The sequence below is a fragment of the Elephantulus edwardii genome, unplaced genomic scaffold (assembly GCF_000299155.1).
Source record: "Elephantulus edwardii isolate Elephantulus edwardi_28Jun2011 unplaced genomic scaffold, EleEdw1.0 scaffold00073, whole genome shotgun sequence".
NCBI classification, from domain to species: domain Eukaryota; kingdom Metazoa; phylum Chordata; class Mammalia; order Macroscelidea; family Macroscelididae; genus Elephantulus; species Elephantulus edwardii.
The window spans coordinates 15527385-15552671 of record NW_006399823.1 but is presented as its reverse complement, the minus strand read 5'-3'; the positions used below and the strand labels follow the sequence as shown (position 1 = coordinate 15552671).

Here is a 25287-nt window from a genome sequence, read left to right as displayed (position 1 = left end):
ACCATTTAAGAAATACACTAATACAGGAATTTTTTAAAATGTTCGTTCATGCAATCAGCACTATAGTCTCACTGTGATACATGGAAATGGAGACTGGAGAGACTAACCCATTTCCCCACAGTCACCAAGTAGATAATCTGTGCTGAAGTCCTGGCATGTTTCTGTAACTCTATTTACATGGCTGCCATTATTACCTATTTGCCTCATCAAATTCTGTCTCTGTATTAAGTAGTCAGAATACATTACAGACCATGGTTTAGAGTCTAGCACTAGGAACTTAAAAAATATATAGTAACCCAACTTAAAATAATTATAGAATAGAATATATTTTAAAATATTAGACTATACTATGTTAGGCATCTCTTATTAGATAAATGGGTAATTTAACTATAATTTTTAAAAGAATCTAATAAATCATTATGAAAACATAAATCTTTATATGTGTAGACAGTTCCAGAATGAATTCTCAGGGAAATTTTTATAAAACCAAAAATGGGCAATTTGTGTTTAAATAAGGATTATTATTTAACTGAAAGGATGTGACATAAATCTTCAAGATCCTTCAGAGTTCAGACTAACACATTTGGAGTCATTATGAAGTTTTCTTTTTTTTTCTTTTTGTGACATGAGATAAGCTTGGAGAAATGACTAGAAATTTCCACTCTGACCTTAAATGGCCTTGCTTATATGGATTTATGGATAGACTCTCCAATTTGCAATGCTCTAAAAAAATGACCTAGAACTTTCTCTCATCTGTTGATTGAAAATAAAATCAAGGTTATACTTAATTTTTCAATACCCTTTTTCCTTCCAAACCCCTTTCTACTTAATTTCAGCTCCTGAAGGCCTTGAATTTTGTAATTCTTATATTTAATAATAATAAACAAAGTCTCTGAGATATAAAATTTTTTTTAAAAAATAATCAGATCTCAGGTTTTATTTTGTAAGATGAACTTTACAGATAATAAGTGAGTGGTTTTGGGTTCCCTGCTCCCTTTTTCCTTCGTTCTTCAAATTACTTGCAATTTCATGGAAAGTTTCCCAGTTTGTTCCTCCCACCCCCTTATTTAGTCTGTTAAACCTGCCAAAATTCAGCATCTTCTACTTCTAAAAATAATTGCACTAAAATGAGTAAAATAAAAATAAATGTGTTGGTATTCATAGAACGAGGAATTAAATCTCTTAAACCATACATACTAAAATTATGATGTTAGGGATAGCACGTAAGCTTTCAAAAGTGAATGACACTCAATTACTTATTGGTGAATCGATCTATTGATTTTGTTTTTGAACTTTTAAGCTAAGTATGAAGGTTAAGCTGCTTTCTGTTATGGACGTTTTGCCAAAGTGTTTACTTAAGAAAGAGACTTTAATGGAATTGCTTTTCAGTGAGTCTTATAGGAAGATCAATGGATAAGTCATAGCAGTGCAGACAGCCATAGACACACAGTGAGAATAAGTCAAGACAATTGTTTTACTTGCTGTTTCATCCTAACCTGGTCTACTTTATCTGCTTCCCTTCTCAGCAACTTGATTTATTGAGACAAAAATCTAACAAAGAGAATGTTGACAGGGTAATGAGTAAATGGAGGTAATGTTATGAATTAAGATTCTCCTTAAAAGAAGTTATTGAGACCAACTCTTGACTCTGAAATTCAAAGGGAATTGGAAAAATCTTTTCTGCAATATATATTTTTCATATGAGTAAGTGTTCTGTGCATGAGATGAAGGGCTTGGTGTTGGGATAGTCTAACAGAGAAGGATGTTGTTGCCACACAGGCCATTTTGACTCATGAGGATTTATGTGTACACAGCTGAACTGCTCCAAAGGGTTTTCAAAGCAGAAGAAAATCTCCAGGCCTGTCTTTCAAAGTTCCTCTGAGTAGTTTGAACCACTAACCTTTTGGCTATTGCTGTTGTTGTGTACTGACAATTCAGAATGAACCCATAGGATTAGGTCAGTCAGAAACGGTAAGATTGGCTCAGGATAGGGCAGGGCTCAGAGCTAATGCACACAGGGTCACTGTGAGTCTCAGGTGCCTCGATGGCACATAACAACAACAACAACAAGAAGGGTCTTCATTACTTAGCAAATAGCTCTTACATGTCCTATATGCTGTGCTACATAATTTACACTCATTTCCCCCAGTCATTATTGTAACCACTCTGTTTACAATGTTATGACTATTTCCAGCAAGATAACCGAGGCTTTGAAAGGGAAACATGCTGTCCAAAGAAATAAGCCAATGAAAAGTACAGGACCTGAATTTACTATTTGTCTCTCTCTGAAACAGATTTTTTTAACCTTCACATAAAAATGTGATTTTATCAATATAAAATTACTCTTCCTAAATGCATAAGTTTATATAGCCTTCATGCTGGAGCTTACCTGTTATCTTGCAGCCATAGACTTCAAATCTCATAGATATACCAGTTTCCCAATTCATAGGTTTGATTCGGACAAATCGAGTTATCAGTGGTTTGGGGAAAACACCATATACAACGTCTGTGGGATTAGTGTTCCCCTGAAAGATCTATGAAGAGAAAGAAAAGGTCTTTAAATAAATAGCATACATGCCTTTTTGACTGAAAACAAATCTTTTTTTTTTAAATTCCAAAATATTTACAGTTTTGAGCCTTGCCTATCAAGGTTGAGGTGAAATGAATAACTTGTAATGTTTTGTTTTCCAAGTGATGGCAATCAGAAAGAATTCTATCTAAAAGAATGCTGTCCTAATTATCAGTTCAGTTTTCTGTGTAACTAGAATGTCCAGAATCTTAAAAGCATTATGACAAGAAAAGGTTTTTAAAAGGATATATCTTATTCCCTATAAAGTGGGGAATTAATGGTTTTACTACAAGGACTCACAGAATACTATAGACATTTCACGGGAACTCTCATGATTTCACTTTCCCAGGGACCTCCAGATGGAATGTTCCTTTTGAGTTCAGTGTGGGATCTGGTTTTTTTGAGATTCTAGGTTATGTCCTCGGCTATTGTAGCCAATAAAGAAGCCTCCTCCCTTTTGTCTTCACTTCTTGATGGAAGAGAATATCCCTTGTGTTAATTAACAAGCTTAATATTCTTTGAATTCTGATGGCTTAGCGTTAAGGATTTTTGCTGCCAATCCAAAGGCATGTGGTTTGAATCCACAAGCTGTTCCAAGGAAGAAAGACGGGGTAATTTCCTCCCGTGTGATTTATTGCCTCTGAAAACCTGCTGGAGGGTAAGCTACAACTCCGACTTGATGAAACAAAATGACAACAATATTCTTTAGTTATTGGTTAAAACTATTTTCATGGTCAAGAGAAAAACTGAGTGGCAAATTATTTTAAACTGAAAATCAGTTCTTTCAAGCATCTTCATTATAAATGACTCATTTAATTATAAGAAAAATGGAAGTATGGCTGTAAATGCATGAGGGCAAGGAGAGGTTATAGCTGAAAATGCAGTGAGTAACCACACATGAGCCCTTTCTCTCTAGGCATCAATTGGAACCACTATGCCATGGGCATAGCATTGCAACAGCGTTCTCTAGTAAAATCTCTGAAGAGTGGAGATTATTTGCTATCCTGGAATATTTCAGCAGCAGACTTGTTTCTGGTGAAAAAAAAAACAAAAAAAACACAAAAACCCAAAACAAAATTGGGCCTCACTTCCAGGTTTTCATTTCAGTCCTAGATTGAGGACATTCCATGTGAAATTAACGTCCCCTGGTTTTATGCCTTGCTCCATGCATCTCTGCACAAATGAGTCAAAATCCTCCCTGTAGATGGTGCAACAAAAGCATTACTGGGGCCCAGCAGAGAACTGGAGATTTTCTCCCCACCTTTCAAGGTAAGTCCATGGAGGAAGTCTCTAGATCCCGAACACTTGCTCTTACCTCCTGGGAGAAAGGACTCATGAAAGACTTGTTTAGTGCTTTTATTCCATTTCCTTTAAGCAGTGTATGAGAGAAAGTAGTTGAATGCTTTAGAAAGTTGTTAGCCTGATCCTTCTCTGGGGAAATGCAGCATCATAATTTATCCTACTTTGTGGTGGCCTTTAGATTTTGGTCCTATTTTCAAGATATCTGTCTGGGAAACAATCTGTGTGGCAGCATTTTTGTGTGACAAAGAATAATAGATAGTTATGTCCGGAAGGGACCTTCCTTAAAGGGTCAGCATGTCACTTCAGAGAGAAGCCAAGTTGGCTGAGAGCTCTAACAGAGGTGGGGGTAGGGTGGGTATTACACACTTTTTTCACAATGAGAGAATTTTATGTTAACCAAAACTATGCAAATACATAAATTCAGTTCAGCATAAAGGGGATTTCTGGAGCTGTTAAGAGTCTAAGGATGTTCTCCATGTGGCATGGCCAACTCTTGCTGAGGAAAGCAGGAGAGACATGGATTAACAGTGGCAGAAATGCCCAAGGTAGAGAGAAAGACAGAAAACACCAAGACTTAGACTCCCACTGGTGTCTGAGTTACCGAGCTGGAACTCAAGCTTCATAAAACCTCATGTCTTCACCTCTGCTGAATCTTGCCTTGTTCCTTCTGTCTCCTAAGCTGGAAGCTCTTCTGTGTTCCAACATGTTCCTGATATAGACCCATTTGATGCATGTGCACTATCAGATACCCCTCAAATCTGTGTGGCGGTCTCTGACATGTTTACACTAGGCTGAAATAATCCATACAGGGCAGTAGAAAAGGACACCTTGAAGATTCAGAACTTTTCCCCTAAAATAATAGTCTGAATGTCTAATGCCCTTTCTTTCTCCTCACTAGGTTCTTTTCATCATTGGTGTATCCTTAGCATTTAGTGATTTTATTTTTATTTATTTTTTAATTTAAAAAAAAAAGAAAAAAATTGGGATCAAAATTTACCCACTCAACATCCACAAATATTGATGGTAAGAATTTTGTCCTTTAGAGAAAAACTAGTCCCATGTCCTCTAGAGCTGGACAGTGGCCTTGAATGTGGCTGTCCGGCTTTCCTTCACAGAGCAACTATGTACCTCAAACAAACAAAGAAACAAACAAACAATCATTGCCATTGAGTAAGTGACATTGTAAGTGACTCAGAGCTGATGCTCTATCAGGTTTCAGAGGCTGTAAATTGCACAGGAAGAGACCACGTATCTTTCTCCTTTGGAGGCTGTTGGATTCGGGCTGTCAGAGAAGCGTGGCCTTTGGGTTGGTAGTGACACTTGTTACGGACAACACCACCAGAGCGCCCTAACCCCAGAGGTGTGTGCCTATCCCTTCCATTATGTATGACACAAATGAGAATGGTGGTTTACATCCAACCAAAGGAATTCCTAGTTCTTTCCTCACATGCTATAGAGAGAACTTTACTCAGTCTTAGATCCAGAGGAGAAAAATCAAGGCCATGAACATTCAAAAAGAGAGACAAGGGCATGTTAATTGGCCTTTTCCCAAACTCATAATTTCAAGTTACCTGAGACTTCACTACTGGTGTAATCAATTCCCTCCTTTTTACTCTGCCTCCAAGAGCAAGCTTTTAATTTTTAGGAACCTGTGAGTTTTGAGTCCCCAGAAATCTTTTGATTAGTAAATCAGAGCAAGGATAACTTCAAATAAACAAGCAGGTGCAGAAAAACAGTCCTGTTCCGAATGATTTAGGACACAGAGCCCCAGGGACAAGCCTGGTCTGCGCTGCCTCCTTGGTTGAAAGCAATGAGGAGGTAGCGTTTTATTTGTGTGATCTAAGGGGACAGAACAAAACGCCGTTAGTTCTATTAGCTCTCACCAGAAGCAGCCAAACACACTTGTAAATTAGTTTCTAAGCCAACGAGGGTAGATGAAAAGAAGGTTTCTAAAACTGGTCTATTACCTAGAGGACGAAAGACTGAATCGATGAAAGAGAATGGAAGAAACAAAAGCAAAATAAAACCAAAACAAAACCAAATCACAGAGAAAAGAAAGAAAAGGTTGTAGGCTGTAGGAGGACAGTGTAGTTCTATGTACAGTCCAGAGCCCAGTGGAGCACTTCAAATGATTTTTTAATCCGACACTCAAGATGTCTGATATTGAGTTATCTTGGCAGAGTCTCTGAAATTTCCTTTTTCTTTTTCTTTTTTTTCCCTTCTGGATCTGGGAAGATGAGACAACTTGTTTTTATGTACTGTAGAATCAGAATCGAACCACCGCTGACTATCCAGCAGCTTGTCAGAGGCAGTGTATTGCATAGATTTCCTAGCTTTCTCCTGCAGAGCCTCTGGTGGATTCAAATCACATTACCTGGGGTTGGCAGGGCAACATCTTGCCAACTTTTGTCAGACTTAAACCCCCAAATGCACATTTCATTTTGAATCCATTAAAAAGCAAAAAAATTGATCATTCATTGAAAAGACCAAAAGATCAAATACCCTCCGGATAGGAAGGTGTCTGGTGAGGAGTGGTGGCCAACTTACAGCAGGTTTATTTCCTTCTTTTATGGGAATCCAGTCTTCTCCATTGGAGCTAACATCTATCCTGTACGTCTTGACAAAGTATTTCCTTTTGGTTTCCTTTGAAATGGCTCCCTGTGTCCCAACAGCTGTCACGAAACGTAGAAGACCCAGGTCAACCTGCAAGACAAATTACACTCGGGTTGAAATAGTGTGGTCAGTTTGGTATCCATGCACCACCCTAACCTGGAACGTCTTTGTCTGTCACTTTCATGCACCTGATTCAACAGGCCCCAGTTCCACCCAGTGTCAAAATCCTTTAAGTTCTATTCCATACCTTCTAAAGAAAAGTATAGACCAACTGATACCAATTACCCTGGGCTAGTTTCAATTGCTAGAGGGATGTCCAGAAAGGGCTTTTTCTCATGGCTCTAAAGAAAATTGGCTAATCCTTGATGCAAATAAAAAAAACAAAACAAAACAAAACAAAGCAAAAACACTGAGTTCAGTGTCATGTCATTCCATTTTTTAATTATTAAAAATACACTCCAAATATGACTTGATATGCCCAATTTTTTAAAGAGGAAATCAAGATAAACAAGAGAGGTTTATATAAGGACATTAGAGTGGTCTGGACTAGAATTGAAATTTAATGTGATTCTATTTTCCATCACTATTCAGCACCCTGTTGTTGTTAGGTGATGTGAATCAGGACCAACTCGCAGTGGCCTTATGTATAACAGAACGAAACATGGCCTGATCTTGGGGAATCCTTACAATCATTGCTATGTTTGACCTCATTGTTGCAGCCATGGTGTCAATCCCATGATCCCTTTCACCAGGGACTGGCATCTTACCTCTTTCCAAACAAAATACAGATGAAACAATACTCTCTTTGAAAGCACTATGTGTGTTGTAGTTTAGAAAATGAAGCATATAGATTTACAATCAGAAATGAAGTGGTGAGAAAAGCAAAATAGGGGTATTTGTTTAAATGTCTTTCTTTCTTGTATCTTACTGCAGCCTGTCTCCTGAGAGACAAGTAGATTTCAGATATCATCTGGTAAGGATGCAGTTTTCAAAGGAGCAACTCTGCCAATTTCTGCTGGAGAGTTTCCGGTGGAGCAGTTCCTTACCATGACAGTCCTGACTTTACCGTTCACAAATCCAGTTACCATTGGTTCCAACTCACAGCAACCCAGTGTGTATCGGAGTAGAACTATGCCCTACAGAGTTTTCAGTGACTGATATTACTCCTGCCCCCCCCCGCCCCCCACGAATTAAACTGTTATAACTTTCATCCTGAGTTGGGAGATGGACTTGAATCTTCACACTCTCAGTTAGAAGACAGGTGTGTCAGCTGTTCGTCTCACCGAGCACTGCCTCCCTATCTTATTAATCTATCCCACATGCTTAAAGGCAGCACTAAACTAGAGAACTTCACTAGAGAAGCAATAACCAGAGGAAAACTGAAACTTCAAAAGTCTGTGATTTCACCCTTGAGGCTCCTCGTAGCTTGAGGCATCCTCATGGCTCTTAGAAGTTAGTGCAGATCTAAGCAGAGGGCTCTCAAGTCATAGTTGCTTCTTTGCAACAAGCAGCTGTCTAACCTCAGACAGGTCACTTCATCTATAGGTGCTCAGTTTCTCAGTTGTCACATGAAGGAGCTGGACTAGACTAAAGTGGAAGGGCCTTTTCAGCACTGACTGCCCATGATTCCTTCTTTCCTCTTCCTTACAAATATTTCTTGGAAAAGAGCCATAGTTTAATTTTTCCTATCATTCCTATTCCATAGTTAAGATCTAAGAACAGCTTAGAATAACTCAAAGACCATAAGACTCAGAAACCCAGTAGAGGGTCAGCTATGAGTCAGTTCTGACTCAACACTTTGGCTCAAAAAGAGCATACGGTCACTATCATCAGTCAGAATTTATTCCATGGCAATAAGTTGATCTAGTGTGAGCCCAATATTATGGAGGAACTTAATAAAAGTAAAACATGAAGTCCATGAAAGTAGGAACCTATGTGAGGTGAAAATCTGTCAGGGTAGGAAAACTAAAAAAAATTTGCACTAAAAAAATGGTAGGACTGCACCCTGTCAAAGGTGGCAAACTTTCAAGACCCAGAAAAACAAGGCAATCCCATCCTCATCCCGTTCTGGCTCTTTACTGTCTAGAATGAATATTTCTTAAAATATGCAACATGTAATTAAACAAGATGACCAGTTCGTGTTGAAAAGATTTCACAGCCCTCCATTTATTATTAAGAAGCAAAGGGACACCATTTTCTTGGAAAACAGAAAGAAAAGCAAAATACAATTATCATCCCCAAACCTCTACCACAAATTTGAATTGGTTCTTCAGTTGCTAAAATAGGAGGACACAGTCTTCAGAAAACAGTATTTCAATTAACCCTTCAATGCCTGTAGAGGAGGAAACGTGGAGAATTTTCCTCCTCACCAAAGACTGCCTCCTGAAGAATGGAGGTTGTCTACCATACAGTGGGGTTTTTTTCCCCCTGCAGGATGCTGGAGTAAGTAGTTAAACCAACAAGTGGCCAATTCTCTTCAGAATCAAGTCATGTGGGCAAAAGTGGCTACTTCAATAGTTTCTTGCACAGAGAAGGCAAACAGAAGTTATGTAACTCATATATAACTTCATCTGGAACTTCAAAGCTGTAAGATTTATCTGGAAAGTTTATGAATACCATTCCCTGAACAAACCTTCACTATCTTGGAGTCAGTTCCAACTCTGGGGGCCCCATCTTTGCCACAGTAAAACTGTTTTTACAGTTGGGTTTACTGGATTGTAACCTTAATGGAAAGAGACAGCCAGACTTTTCTTCCACTGTACCACTGGGTACATTCACACCACCAAACTTTGAGTTTATAGTTGAGTACAACTGTTTCACCACCCAGAGTCTTTCCATTCCATGTAAATCAATCTTTACTTCCATGATTTTTTTAAAGGAGAGTCTGTGCTTTATAGTAGCCCTTGTAGCTCAATGTTTATGGGCTCAGCTGCTAACTGCAAGTCTGGCAGTTTAAACCCAATCGTCATTCAGAAGTAGAAAGATGAAGCAGTCTGCTCCTCTAAAGATTGTAGTTTTGTACCATCTTAGCTCATAGCTGACTCTCCAGTGGGTTTTCATAGGCAGTAAATCAAACAGGTAGAGACTGCACATCTCACAGGGCAGCTGGGGAATTTGATCCAGTGGATTGCTGGTGGATTGGCTGCCTTTGGCTTGGCAGTGCAACTCCTTACCACTAAGCTACCAGAGCTCCCTCTGTGAAGACTTGGAAAGCCTCAGGGGCAATTCTACTCTGTTCTGTGGATTGCTGTGATACAGAATCCACTCAGCTGCAATGTGTTTTGAGGTCGCTATGCTTCTACCAGCTCTACTAAACAAAAGAGTGAGACCTTATGGAAATGAATAGTTCAGGAAAATTTGGACAGATGTTTCCAATTTTTATTTAATGAGCAAACAATATTTACCAAACATGTTTTTATCCAGTGTTTGCACTCATTACCTGAAATGTGTATTCTGTGAAATGCGAATCATGGTACTTTGCATGAATGTTTTGTTTTTGCTCCCATTATGTACAAATCCTTAAAAAGTGCAGCGGAATCTAGGTTTTTATATTTAGCAAAAGAAAATACAAGACCTCCAGTTACGTATTAATTCAGATATATAGTTATAGTTGTTGTGTACCATTGAGTCAGAACTGACCCACAGCTGACTCTCCAGTGGGTTTTCAGAGGCAGTTAATCACACGGAAGGAGACTGCTCATCATTCTATCATGGAGCATCTGGAGGATTCGAACAATGTGCCCTTGGGATTGCAGAGCAGAGTCTTGTCACTAGGGCACCAGAACTGCCTCTATAGATATATTGTTGTTATTATTATGTGCCATCTACTCTCTTGTGGCTCATTGTGACACTATGTAAACAGCTCTCAAGCCTGCCCTGTCCTGAGCAAGTCTCACTGACTCTGACACCTCCCCCACCACCATTGCCCTAGTTATTGCATCAATCCATCTCAAGCCTGGTCTCACTCTTCTGTACTGTCCCTCCACTCTTCCAAGCATGATGTCCTACTCCAAGAATTGGTCTCTCCTGGCCATGTGGCCAAAGTATGTGAGATGGAGCTTCAAAATCCTAGATATATATAGATAAATAGATATGCCAAGACAACAATACCAAACCAAACACACTATCTGTAGTGTCATTTGTGACTAACAGACACTCTGAAGGATAGACTGGAAATGCCCACAGCGTTACCTATTCTGTAATTTATTGGGAGGAGACTGTCCCATTTTCTTTCTGTGGAATTCCTGGTGGTTCAAACTCCTGACATCTGATCAGCAGTCAAGCACTTAACCCCTGTGCTACCAGGACTCTGTATTTGAGACTGTTCTCTCTCTTTCATTAGAATCCAGTAGCTGATCCTCCAGTGGGTTTCTGAAGCTGTAAACTGCACGGGAAGATTACTCATCTTTCTTCCTCTGAGTGGCGGGTGGACATGAGAAATTAGGCCTTTGGGCTAGCAACACAGTTCTCTATGGATTACACCACCAGGGCTCCTTCTATGTAAGATATACCTATACTAGAGCTCTGGTGGCCCAGTGGCAAGAAGCTGCTCTGCAAACCCGAAGGCACATGGTTCGAGGCCACCTGTTGCTACGAGGAAGAAGGATGGGAAATATCCTCCCATGTGATTAATTGCTTCTGAAAACCAGCCGAGGCTCAGCTATGCATTGGTTCCAACTCTACAGTACAGCACATACTAAAATGATCAACTGGGGCCAGTCCTAGGAAAAGGACATCATGCTTGAAAGGGTGGAGGGTCAGCACAGCAGAGAAAGACCCTGGATGAGATGGTTTGACACGGTGGCTCTGTCAGCAGGGTCAAGTCAAGTCTGAGAGAGTGAGCTTGACTCAAGATAGGGCAAGGCTCAGATCCATTGTTCATAGGATTGCTATGAGTAGTTGACTCGATGGCACATAACAAGATCAACATAGTAAAAATTAATGGAGGTCTGGTGGCCTATATAGCTGGGAAAAAAACTGTGCTGCCCTATCCATGGTTTGAATCTATTTGCTGCTCTGCAGGAGAAAGAAAGTCAACCTCCTCCCTTCTGATTTACTGCCTCTGAAAACCTGCTGGGGGTGGGGTGGGGTGGGGTGGGGTGGGGATGGAGGTAGTGTCAGTTGGAGGGCTGAGTTCTGACTTGATGGCACATTATACTAAAAATGAATTGGATGTTTACTTGAAATTAAAATTGACTTGGCAATCTTATATCTAACACTACCTCACACAAATAATCAGATTATTTTAAGTTGCTGGAAAAGACCAACAGTGCAAGCTGAATGTGAAAGGCGCTGCCTATGTAGTTGCAACTGTTTTCAAAAGCTCTCAGAACACTTAGTGCTGCACTGAGTCAGCCCAAAGCCAAATCTACTCTCAAGCTGAAGGATGCTTAAAATCCCGAGGTCTAAGGGACCGTGAAGCAGTTATTTCAACAAATCCTTCCTGTCAAACTTACAAATGGCTCTTCAGTTTGCAAAAGATTCAATTCCTAAAAGTGTATACTCAGTTTAGGCTGATTGATAATGACCCTAGAACTTCTTCCCCTTGTCATTCTTGTCTGAATTTTAAATTTTGTTTTCAGGGCTAAGATTTCATCAGTAGGTGGGGAAGCAGTTAGCTTATGGTCATCTCGAAGTCTCCTAGGCACTGGAAAATGCTGACTTTAGAGGAAGGAGCAATTGACCGGAATTAGCTTGTCCTCAACACAGGAAACATCCAAAGTTCTGGAGATCAAGGCCCCAGAAGCATATGCATGAATCACTAGTAAAAAAGAAATTTTCTTTTCTCCACAGCAATGAAATGCACTAGCAGCCTCCCTTGTAATTGCATACAGCTCCTGCTGTGCTTTGAAACTCTGCACATTCTCTTATTTACCACACAGGGATACTTGAAATTTCATTTACATTTTTCTTTCTAATATTACTGCCACTGGGTTTAGTAAAGATGAATGACAACCTCACAAAATGATTAGAGATGGGACCTGAACCATTGCAATTAAAATTGGATGGGGCCCTGAGCTCTAACAAGATACAGCCCTGCAGCACTGTGGGAACACACATTGGCAACACTGTGAAGTTCTTTCCAGAAGTCCTTTCTCCGTAGGTGCCTTTTGGGGAATTCTTGAGAATTCACCTTAACATGTCTGAGGGAGTTTGGGATGAGACAGCTACCATTCCTCACTCAGAAGCATTAGTGCTGACATGGCTGGGTCTGGATTGAACAAAATAACAAGATCTAAAGCTGAGATGTTTATAATTTTCTGCAAAACACATTGCCTCTGTTCATCACAATAATTGGCCTCAATCTACCTTCCTACTCTCACTTCCTGTATCTACTCACCTCCAACTGGATTTTACAGCCACATTAAAATAGAACACATAACCCAAGATAATAACTAAGCTTGAGATGGTAGCTCAAGCGTAGCAACCATGGTGATTGGACAGTGTGTCATTCTGTGTTATGGAGGTTTCCTCTATGTTGGAACTGATTCAACTCCATGCAAGCATTTTTGTCTGCTAATATAAAGCTCTCTAGACACGGAATGGATTTTTATCTGTCTATAAGGTCATGGTATAAGGGACATCATTGCCAATGTCAGATGGATCTTGACCAAAAGCAGAGTATCAAAGGAATGTCTATCTATGTTTCATTGACTATGCAAAGGCATTTGACTGTGTAGATCACAACAAATAGTGGCTAACCCTGAGAACAATAGGAATCCCAGAACATTTGATTGTGTTCATGCGAAACCTATACTTGGCCCAAGAAGCAGTACTCAGAGCAGAGCGGCGAAAACACGGCATGGTTCCAAATCAGAAAAGGGTACGTCAGGAATGTGTCCTGACTCCATACCTTTCCAATCTGTACATAGAAAAGATCATTATATCATTGAAAGAGATGAAAGAGAGAACTCTTTAAAAGGGATATATGATCGGGTATTATTGTCATGACAGGAGTCCAGAATGAAGGTTGCACAGTGGAGTGGACTTGGGAGGAGGGATTGCATAACAATGGAAGAGTTTTTCTTTTACTTTTCAAGGAGAAGAATGAATTGGGGTGGAGGGAGGGAGGGAGAAAAGTGCAACAATGAATGACTGGAAACCCTAAGTCTCTGTAAACTTTCATTAAAATTAAAATTAATTAAAAAAAGGAAAAGATAATTCATGAGGCTGGACTTTATGAGGAGGAATGTGGCATCAAGGTTGGAGGAAGACTCAACAATTTAAGTTATGCAGATGATACAACCTACTTACTGAAACTGAGGAGGGCCTGAAGTATTTGCCTGCAGAGGGTCAGGGACTGTAGTTTGCAATATGGATTGAAGCTCAACATCAAGAAAACAAAGTTTCACCACTTGGCCAATTGCCAGCATCATGATAGCTGGAGAAGCATTTGAGATTGTTAACAATCTCAGCAGCTTGCATTAGGAAAATTTACTATCAAGAACCTTTTCAGAGTGCTGAAGAGCAGGTATATCAGTCTAGACACTAAGGTATGCTTGATCCAGGCCATCTTCACTAATTACTTGCTATGCATCAAAGAGCTTGACAATGACCAAGAATAAGAGAATTGATGCCTTTGAGTTGTGTTGCTGGAAAAGACTATTGGATATACCATGGACTGCTAAGAGAACTAAATGGGTCTGGAGGGGGTGAAACCAAGCTGCTCCTTGGAGGCAAGGATTTTGAGATTCTGTCTCACATACTTTGGGAATGTAGCCAGGAGGAACCAGTCTTTGGAGATATCATGTTTGGAAGGATCGAAGGAGGGAAAGATCCTAGATGAGATGGATTGGCATAATAACTGGGACAACAAGGGTAGGTGTGGCAGAGACTGTGAGATTGACTCAGGATAGGGCAGGGTTCAGAGCTACTGTGCATAGTCAACGTGACAGCACATAACAACAACAACAACATAAATCATCTGTTTCTCTATGGCTTGATCAATAAAACACTTACTGAATTTAATAACAGTAAACTTTTAACTGTATCTGCTTCTAGATTGTTATTATTTCTTTTGAGAAATACCCTTTTTAAACATACGGCACAACAAATTCCTATGGAAATTTCACAAAATATAGAACAAGTTAAGAAAATACAGTCTCCATAAGATCACTGTTGGATGATCACCATAATAGCATATAGATTTTTTCCTTATGCAAATAGCCTAGTGGTAAGAAGCTACACTGAAATCCCCAAGGCATGTGGTTTGAATCCACCAGATGCTCCATAGGAGAAGGATGGGCAATCTCCTCCCATTTAATTAAGTGCCTCTGAAAATCCACCAGAGGGTCACCTATGGGTCAGTTCCAATTTGACAGTACACAACAACAACCCAAGAATGGTTAGGTATTTGATTACATTTTACTCAGTTCAATTGACATTCATTTAGTGGACACTTAACTGAAAATCTTTTTATCTGCTTGGGTCTTTATTTAATAGTTAAGATGATAAAAACAGTGAGAGTGTGCCAATGAAGTACTGATGATTTAATGATAGAGTTCTTGACTTTTGTGGGAGAACTGGATTCAATTCCTGCCAATCCACTTTATGTGCAGCTACTGCTTGTCAGCCTGTTGTTACAATGCTGAACAGGTTCCAATGGAATTTCTAGACAAAGAGGGACTAGTAATAAAGGCCTGGTTATCTATCTTTGAAAATCAATTAAGCTCTATGGAACAAAATGATCTGATCTTCAATTGCTCAAGAAGACAATGCAAACTGGGTGTTCCATGGTGCATGGGATCATGATGAGTCAGGGACTGCCTCAAAGGCATCTAACAACAAGAAGTATGGAAATAAAACAAATAATTGCAATGTGTTGGATGATATATAGAAAGTATTATGCAGAAGAAAGGAAAGAGTAAATAACATACTCCTGTTTTTTCTTACCTCTGGAGGTGAGGGCAAAGGGGATTGGAGAGAGCTGGCTTCTATGCTCAAGATTCCTATAGTAGGTGCTCACAAGTGGACACAAAGCAAAAAAGTATTCCAGGGAGAAGGAGCAGGAAGTGTAGAAGCAAGTAGGAGGAATGAATGAATGAAATAACAGACACCAAATAACATATTATATCTCCCTGGTCACTGCAGACATTATCTGTCAAGAAATTTATTGATCTCTAAAGAATAGTTTGCTCTGGTCATTTTGAAATCAAAATAATCGGTTGTTATGAAAACCAGGCGAAATGGGTCTCTTGGTGGCTCAGCTTTTTGAATTACGATGAGCTCGCACCAACCGCACATGCTAATAGGCAAGATTGGTGACCCAAGACAAGCAGCTGGAAAGACAAAGACAGACTCCTAGAGCAGTTTTACACAATGCCACCCTCTGTCTTTTGGAGATTTCAGAGTCCTAAACAGTTAAGTCCTTTCTTCCCACAAAAATTCAGGCACACAATAACCATAATTAAGTAACCTGCTTTTCCTAAACCAAATCAGCTCTTCTCCACTCACCAAGTTCGTATTTTGAAGGGAAATCACTATTTTACAGCTGCTTTATTTTTAATTAGAAAACGGCTGTGATTTCACATTTGAGTTGGATGTGCTTCTGTTTTGCATTAAGGACAGTGGTGAAGGGGGTATTATGGTGATGGAGGCGGGGCCATACAGAGGCGCACATCAAATGCACTCACTGAAATTACTGGACGCTTCCTTCTGAGTGTGTGACAAACATAAACATCTGGTACTTATCCGATGGTATGTTGACTATTTTACAGAAGTGGATCAAACTCCTTTTGAAATCTAGAGTGCTCTCTGAGTTAGCTTATATATATCATTATCAGCAGAAGTGGTCCAACATAATACCAACTCAAGTACAAAATTCCAGCCCTGGTGGAGAATGCTCACTTGCATCCTTCTTTGACCATGCTTCTTCCTAATAACTTTTTGCAAAGAGAAGATACAATACACACAGAAAAGCAAATCCCATGCCTATCCTTTTGGGTGGGGAAGGACACATTCATCAGAGAAGCAAACAGCTGTCCTCTCCCATTTCAGGGTAGGGTGGGGTGGGGTGGAGTGTCCCAGCCATTCCTGTGTGGTGGATTCTGCCCAGCTACCTATTCTCTTTGGTCTAGAATGCCTCCAGAAACAATTCATGTCTTCTTTATGGCTTCAGCATTGTCTTAATAATGACAGGAAGCACATTCCCCAGATAAAGAGAGGCAATGAGAGACACACATTTTACCGGGAATCACTTGGGGACAAAGCAGCATGTTTGAGCACGGGGCAGTCAATCATGTAACAAATCTTTGCAAACTGCTGGTTAAACACCAGCATGCAGCCTCCGAGCCATGAAATGAATATCATTGCTTTCTAGAATAATACATAACCAGCTATTGGTAATGTCATAATGTGGAAAGCCTCATTTCTAAAATGGAAATCTGTCTTGCTCAATAAAATGCTGCCCATCGAGCTAGCGTTGGCAAGGGAGCTTTTACCCGCTTTTAACACTCCCAAGCTAGGTCAGTCCAACAGCCTGAGAAAATAAAGGACAAAGGTCTGATTAAAAACAGGAAAAATATTGGGGAGGGGAGCATGCTGGATTTTCTTTAGAGCATCCCTGATGACTCAAAGGGCTGTTTAATCCATCACTTGACACTAGAAGCTAAAGAAAATATTTTTAAGTAATTGTCTCATTTCCTTAGATAAAACACATGTTTTCTAATAGAGCGTAGACTCTCAAACATCACAGCTATTCTAGGATCTGGGGTCTTAATCCACAGCATCTAATCAGTGTATTTCTTTAACTGGGGATCTTGTTTATGGTTACTGTATGTATGAATTACAACAGCTTTAGAGTTAGAGAAACAATCCTGTATTCCCTTACTTGTCAGTACTAGAGAGTTGAACTGGTGGCCTAGTCAGTCGGTAGCGGGTTGCACTGCCAATTCAAAGGTGAAAGGTTCGAATCCACTAGCTGCTCTGTGGGAGAAATATGAGCACTCCCCTCCCGTGCAATTTACAGCTTCTGTAGATTCACTGAAAAGTTAGCTATGAGTCAGTTCTGACTTGATGGCAATGAGAGAAAGAGCATATTCAGGGGTAAGATACTGAAAGCTAAAACTGGTATTTTTATCAGAAATATTTCAGAAACAAAACACCTTAGTACCAGGCATTTTATTAGGTGTTAAATTATCTCCTCCAATGCTCTGAACCATCATACAAATCAGTTAATGGTTGCTCAAGAGTCAGCTACAACTCCTGGGCAACCCTATGTGTGTCAGAATCCAAATATAAGATTTTTAATCACACTTTTCAGAAGGAGATCATCAGGCCTTTCTTTAAGGCACCCCTTGGTGTACTCAATCAAACCACCAAATCTTCAGTTAGAAACTAAGTGCATTAAGCACTTACAACATCCTGGGGCTCCAAAGGAGCTCTAGTAGCCTAGTTGTTAAGGAATTGCTTTGCCAACCCAAAGACAGGCAGTTCAAACCCTCCAGTTGCTCCAAGGGAGAAAGATGCTCAGTTTTCTTCCATGCAATGTATGTTGTTGTTGTTGTTAAGTGCCATTGAGTCGAGTATGACTCGTAGTGACCCTATGAATGAAAGAGCTGAACCCTGTTCTATAACTATCATTGTTTCTCTATGTTATAGAGGCATGTGGTTTAGGAAGTGGATGCCACTCCTGCTTCAAAACTTGAATCAATCTGGGAGCTCCACCAAACACAGTCCATGATACCATGATGGGTAATCTATACAAAGTACAGCTTCTGAAAAATTCATTGAAGGGTCAGCTTTGGCTTGGTTTTGACTCTACTGTGATGGGGAGGGAGGGAGGGATAGAGAGAGAATCCATAGATCTTATACATAGAGCCTATACATAGGCTTCATGGAGAAGTAAATAGGGACCCCAAAGCCAAATATATACCTTCCCTGGACTTAGATGAGATATCAGTGGTTGAACAGGTTTTGTTCAAAGGGCATGTATAAACCACGACAATTATTCCGATCTCCAGTTCATTTTTCAAAAACTTTAATATTTTTAAGACTTAATATAGAGTTTCTTATTAATATTTTCTAAGATGGAATTTAGAATATCTTAAATTGTGATTAAATCTGATAGCCATTATATAATAATTCTGACCACCAGTTTTAACATGGCTACTCTGGTGACCTAGTGGTAAGAAGTCATGCTACAATCCCAAGGCACGTGTTTCGAATCCACCAGATGCTCCACAAGAGAAGGATGAGCAATCTCCTCCTCTGTGATTTACTTCCTCTGAAAATCCTCTGGAGGGTCAGCAATGGGTTAGTTCCAACTCAACAGCACACAGCACAACAAGAGATGAGAAGCCAAACTTTGCAATTGACTTAGTCATGTTGAAAATCATGATCATGGCCATGAATGATTCTTAGCGAAAGATAATAAAATAACATTTTAAAAAATGTGGGAAAGGTTAAAAACATCCAAGTATAAGAAAAGTACAGGACTGAAGAATTTCACCAATTTTCTCTCACCACTTTACTTGCCAGAGAGAAATGCGCGCACGTGTGTGTGTGTGTGTGTGTGTGTCTGTGTGTATTTTCCCACAATTGGACATAACAGAACCTTTGCTGATAACCAAACCATCCCAAGCCAATGAACTGATGAGTTTTCCTATCAAAAGACTTGAAATAGCCAGTTAGAATAATATTAGATAAGAATGTCAACATACAGATGTTGTGCAAAGGCAGACATCTCTGGCTACCACTGACCTTACAGCAAAGAAGAACAAGGAAAAGGGATGGAGGGAATGCATGAAGTCCCCAAACAAGAGCTGACCTTTGTCTTTTTTTTTCCAGACAAAAGGAAACAATGCTTGTGTGGGTTGCCCTGCATCTGGATTCAGAACACATTCTTCTGCTCTCACGCTGATTCTTTTTTTGCATAAATCAGAAGCAACTAATTAAAAAAGAAATATTTCTTTGAACTGGAGTTCCATCTGGTTCTGTATGAACAGTGAAATCTGCCGTAGTTGTTAAAATTGGCAAGTGTCATGGGTGAAAGAAAAACAAAAGAGATTCCACTCAGCAGGATAACACACCAACATTTCAACAAGAGGCATTTCCAGAATCCAACTACCCAAATAATTCCAACATGGAAGGCATAAAGATTAAGTGGGAAGGAAAAGAATGCTGTTCTTGAGTGGAAGCACTACCAGAGGTTCCTACTTCCCCCAAGTGATGTGGAGACACATGAGGTACTGAGACCTTTGGTTTGAGAGTTGTATGTGGGACAGTGTTGACTCAACAGAAATGCTCAACATTTCTTTAACTAATATGAGAAAAGATTACTCAACCCTTTTATGCAAAGCCTGGTTGGTTTGTTTTTGTTGTTGTTGTTGGTTTGTTTGTTTGTTGTTCTTTTCCACCCCACTCTTTTCCTGGGAACAGACAGATTGTATTTGTTGTTGCTGTTGTTGTTGTTGCTAAGTGCTGACTCATAGCGACCCTATGAATGAAAGACCTGGACACCGGTATAACTTTCATCCTTTCTCCAGGGTCATAGGGTTTCCAGAGGCAAGCTATTATCAAAGTGGATGCCACTCCTGCTTCTAAGCTTGTTTTAACCAGGGAGCTTCACCAAACACCGTTCACCACAGGTAACCATTAGATTGTATTTTTTTGGGGGGGGGGATCTGACAAGTGTGTTATTTAAATTCCTTTTCTCCTCTGTGAATGAAGGAACTCTTTGAATACCAGGACATAGTGGTGGTGGTGGTGGAGTTAAGCATTATCATGTTGGTAACTAACACATAGCTGACACTCCAGTGGATTTTTAGAGGCAATATGAAAGAAGACTACCTACCTATTTTTCTCCAACGGAGCTGCTGCTAGATTCAAACTGTGTGCTAAGCTTAGGTAGGGGTTGTTAGCATTACTTCTTAGCACTAGGCCACCAGAGCTTCCCAGCACATAGTATATTCAGATAACCAGAGAGAAGATGAAACAATGTTGCAGTTTTTGTAGACTTGGATACAAGTAAATAGTAGTAGCTAAGACAATCTGAAACTCCTATGTAGACTTAAAGAGGAAAACTGATTTAGAAAAATTGTCTCACATTTGAAAGAGTTCTGTGGACTTGTGAAATCTTTTCCCCCTTATACTGAAACATTTTGCTCTGAAACCATGTGAATTTGTGGATAAATACCTCAGAAAACCTTAACAGTTTGGCCAAGAAGATGACATTTAAATGGGTCCTTTATCTCACCTTAAATGGGAGGTTTCACTAGGCAGTAAAAGATTCAGGGATTATTTTTAACTAACATTTCAAATGCTTATTTGTAATTTACATTTCATTTAAAACCTGAGCCTAATCCTTTGATCTGGAAAAAGGACAAGTACTCAGAGCAGACCAAATGTAATCCCTAGAAACTTGGTTAAGACTGTATTTAGCTTAAATACTTTATAGTACACATTACTATATTTTATCTTAGCCAAAAGGCCAAGAAGCAAGAGTTTTGGTGGCCTAGTTGTTAAGAGGCTGTGCTGCAATCCCTAAGGCATGTAGTTCAAATCCACCAGCTGCTCCTGGAGAAGGATGGGCAGTCTCCTCTCATGCAATTAACTGCCTCTGAAAACCTGCTACAGAATCAGCTATAGGTCGGTTCTGACTTGATGGTACACAACAACAACAACAACTCTATAGTATAGGGAGCTCTGCTGACCTCGTGGGTAAAGAGATATGCTGCCAACCGCAAGGCAGCTGGTTCAAATGCACCAGATGCTCCTTGGGAGAAAAATGAGCAACCTTCTCCTGTGCTATGTGCAACCTCTGAAAACCCACTAGAAGCTCAGCTATGAGTCATTTCCAGCTGAAAGGCAATGAGTTGAGTTTTATTGAGAGACTCTATAGTAAACATTGCCTGACTAGGTTTTCTTAGGAGACAAATACAGCCATTCTACAGTTTTTGGGGATTAGTAGTAGTAGTTGTTACTGTTAGGTATCATTGAGTTGACGGTAGTGACCTTGTGGATAACAGAGGGCACCCCTTGTACCATCCTCACCATCTTCCCCATACACAAACCCATTGCTCCAAATGATTGTGTCAATGAGAGGTCTTCTTCTCTTTCACTGCCCCTCTACTTTTCCAAGCATTATTACTATTAATGCAAATCTCCTGGTCCAATTCCTTATTATGGTATGTTCTTACTAGAGGACTTTCCTCCACAAAGGTCTGATAAAGTTGTTGTTACATGCCATCAAATTGCAACTGACTCAGAGCAGTCCCTCCAGTGGGTTTCCAGAAACTGTAAGTTGTACAGGAGGAGACTGTTCATATTTCACCCAAGCAGCAGCCAGCAGATTTGAACCAGTTGTCTTTGGGTTGGCAGCACAACTTCTTACCCATGAGGCCACCAAAACTGGGCACTTATGACAAGCATGCTGTGCTGTCATTAAGTGCTGTTGAGTTGTAGATGACTCATTGCAACCCTGTGAGCAAAAGCCCTCAACACTTGCATGATTTTCATCTCTTCTCCAGGTTCATAGGGTTTCCGGAGGCAAGCTATTACAGAAATGGATGCTATTCCTGCTTCCAAGCTTGTTTTAATCAGGGAGCTTCATCAAACACTGTCCATCATGGATAGCCATTATCACATTTGACACATCAATGTCACAGTGTACAGCTTCACAGCAACCACAAGTTACCTCTGTAGGGCAAGTGGACACACCAGGGCTATACGACCTAGAAGAATGTTTGACCAAAAACTAATAGGCTACAAAAACACTGTCTTGCTAGCACTCTAAGTTCCACTCTGATTAAGGATTTACTGATAACACCCATTCATATCCAGGAGAGAAGTCTTTTCTGAGTAGAAGTTTTAGAAGGGTAGGGATTATGTGTGTTAGGTAAGCTGAATCAAGTGGTTCTGACCCAGTGCTCTATAGTGCAGTGATTCTTGATATTCTATCAGGTCATGTAGAATATACACATAGATCTTTGGTTTCTGTTTATGGTTTTTAAACAAACAAACAAAACCAAAGAGAACACAGTAAGAGATGAATGGAAAACACATGGTCTGGATTACAGTTACTTTAAAAGTTAGTAGCAGAATTCACTCTCTGCACCTAATTTCAGTGCAAGTCCTGTGTAATCCAAAAGGTTAAATGCTCAGGTTGGTGGTTTGAGTCCACCCAAAGGCATAATAATCAATCAACTTCTAAAAAAACAAACAATTGAAAAACTCTATGGAACACAGTTCCACAGGGATGCAGATGAAGTTTGATAAGTCAGAATTGATTTGACAGTTGATATTTATTTTTAATTGCTTGGGTGAAGTATTGGTTTTTGTTAAAAAAAGTTTTTGGCAATTACTATATGACAGACATTGTACTAGGTATTAAATTTATCTAAATCATCTCTTTGAATTCACAACACCAGCAAGAGGCAAATTTTGCAGATAAGGAAACTGAGACACAGAACCATTATACCATTTGCCCAGAGTTTAATGACCAATGAATGGTGGAGCCAAAGTCCATGTTCACACAGCTATGTCCTAAACCCCAACAACCACAACCATAGTGCTTTATACAAACTGAAAGCATGACATGGAAACAACCTGAAAGATGCCAAATATCTAGATAAATATCTAACCCATTACCTTTAACATACTTTTTTTTTTTACTATGACAGGCTCTGGAAGTGAATAAGCATATAGCTTATACAGATACAGATGTAATGACAGAAAGCAAGAAATCCCACACTGCAGACAGACAAGTCAGGTTTGCTGTGGAAAGGGAGAGAGACAGGGGCGGGGGCCATCTGAACCATTCAAACTTGACCTCATAGGATAGTGTAAGACTTTGGCCTGGGGAAGTGGCCTGGGTGATGAGCTAAAGGCAGGAGTGGGAGAAATACCTACCCAGATCCCTACAATCCAAACTATTTAATTGGGCTAGATTTTTTTTTTCACTGATGACAAAAATTCCTTTAGGCAGTAAAGTTAAGTGCCTGCCCCCAAAACATCATTCTTCGTGTTGACCTTCATGTAATTCAGAAGTCCAATAAGCCACCCCAGAAAGTTTGGCTCGTGACAGAGAGACAACAGGATCTTATTTGCAATTAAATTTTAAGACTGTGATCTTGCACAGCAGTGCTGAGGTCATCCAGCTGAAATGTTTACTTCCACTGCAGCTGGTAATCTCAGCATTCCTAGGAAAGTGACCTAAACTTTTGTCTCCAGGAGTCAGAAAAGACTTTCTCTCTTGAGTCTGAAGCACACTCTTCAGGCCTGCCCCATGTTTATGTCCACATTTCAACAAAAACATTTGAATGAAATGGCACAAAAGCTGTGTACTGTTTTCTCCAGGGATTCACTATATGTCAAAATCACACCATTCACTCTTCTGACATTTAAAAGTGAGGGCAGGGAAGTCTGAGCCCGAGTTTATAATGATTGGTAATTGTGTGTCTAATACCCATCCGACTGTGGCGGGAAGTTGTGACTGGTGATTATTCATTTAGAACACAAATCAGAGGTAGGTGAAAGGGAGGGAAGGTTAGGAGATCCATGCCCTCTTGCCAATGAGGGGGAAAGCTGTGCAAACAATAAATATCAAGTAGAGTGAATAGGCTGCATTAAAAATGCTGAAGGGGTATGCAGGGAGGAACATTGGATGATTCAGGCCAGCACGGGACATCTCAAGCATAGAGCCTTGTAGCAGTTCTGTTAGTTTTCATTGAAAAAAGGACTCAAACAATGTTCACCAAGTCCCAAACCAACCCTGTACACACCAAGTCAATTCCAAGTTCCAGCAACTCTGTAGGACAGAGCTGTCCCTAGGGTTATCAAGGCTTTAAATCTTCACACGATTGCCACATCTTTCTCTTGTAGAGCCACTGGTGATGAGGAATTCCAACTGCTGAACATTCATTCAGTGAGTGGCTGAGGGCTTAACCACTGTACAATCCCAGGCCTTCTCTTAGTTGAAGACCACAAGGCTAATTGTTCTCTTATGGCCATGATAGCTGTGGTCAGAGGGAATTGTGCTGCTAACTCAAAGGCAGCACTTCTTTGGTAGTTTGAATCCAGCAGCCACTCCGTGGGAGAAACACTAGAAGTCTCCTATACAATGGACAACCTCAGAAGGCAAGTGAAGTTCAGTCACTTTTAATTCAACAGCGACAAGTCTATGGGATGCTGACAGAAGCAACAATGTTCTGTCATTTGATTACTTCTTATTGTTCTCAGGGAATTTTGGTGACCTAGCAGTAAGGAATTGCATTGCCAATCCAAAGGCAGGCAGTTTGCATCCACTGTCTGCTCTCAGGAAGAAAGATGGACAATCTCCTCCTGTGCAATTTACAGCCTCTGAAAAACTCACATGAGGGCTGGCCATGAATCAGGTCCAACTTGACCGCAATGAGTTTGTAGTTTTGTTTTTTTTTTTTTTAAATGGTTATCAGGAGGATAACAATAACTTATATGTGTACATATTAATTTTAAGAATATGACTGTAATATTTTCTCCCATGGTTATCTGGGTAATTGGAGTGTGTGTGTGTGTGTGTGTGTGTGTGTGTGTGTTTTGGGTTTCCCGAAGTACCTAGATTTATAAGTCTTTTGTGGTGCAAATTGTTATACTTGTTATACTTGATGGTAAAAGGCTGGTGGTCAAACCTGCCCAAAAGTGCCTTTAAAAAGACTGACAATCTGCCTTTGACAGATGAGAGCCACTGAAGATCCCATGGAGCAGAGTTCTATTCTGAAATGCAGGGATGGCCGTGAATTGCAATGTTGTTGTTATGTGCCGTCGAGTCATTTGTGACTCATAGCAACCCTATGTACAACAGCCCTAAACCCTGCTCTATCCTGTGC

At 40.0% G+C, this 25287-nt stretch overlaps 1 protein-coding gene across 4 annotated transcripts in view; it reads right to left on the bottom strand.

The window, feature by feature from the left end:
• Positions 1–25287, bottom strand: part of NRP1 (neuropilin 1) — a 188764-nt gene that overhangs the window by 45040 nt on the left and 118437 nt on the right. For all 4 annotated transcript variants that reach the window (XM_006888943.1, XM_006888946.1, XM_006888944.1 and 1 more), the window contains exons 7-8: positions 6419–6574; positions 2390–2534 (exon numbers count right to left, since the gene is read on the bottom strand). In XM_006888943.1, coding sequence (XP_006889005.1) covers positions 2390–2534; positions 6419–6574 — 301 coding nt within the window. The remainder of the gene's footprint in view (positions 1–2389; positions 2535–6418; positions 6575–25287) is intronic.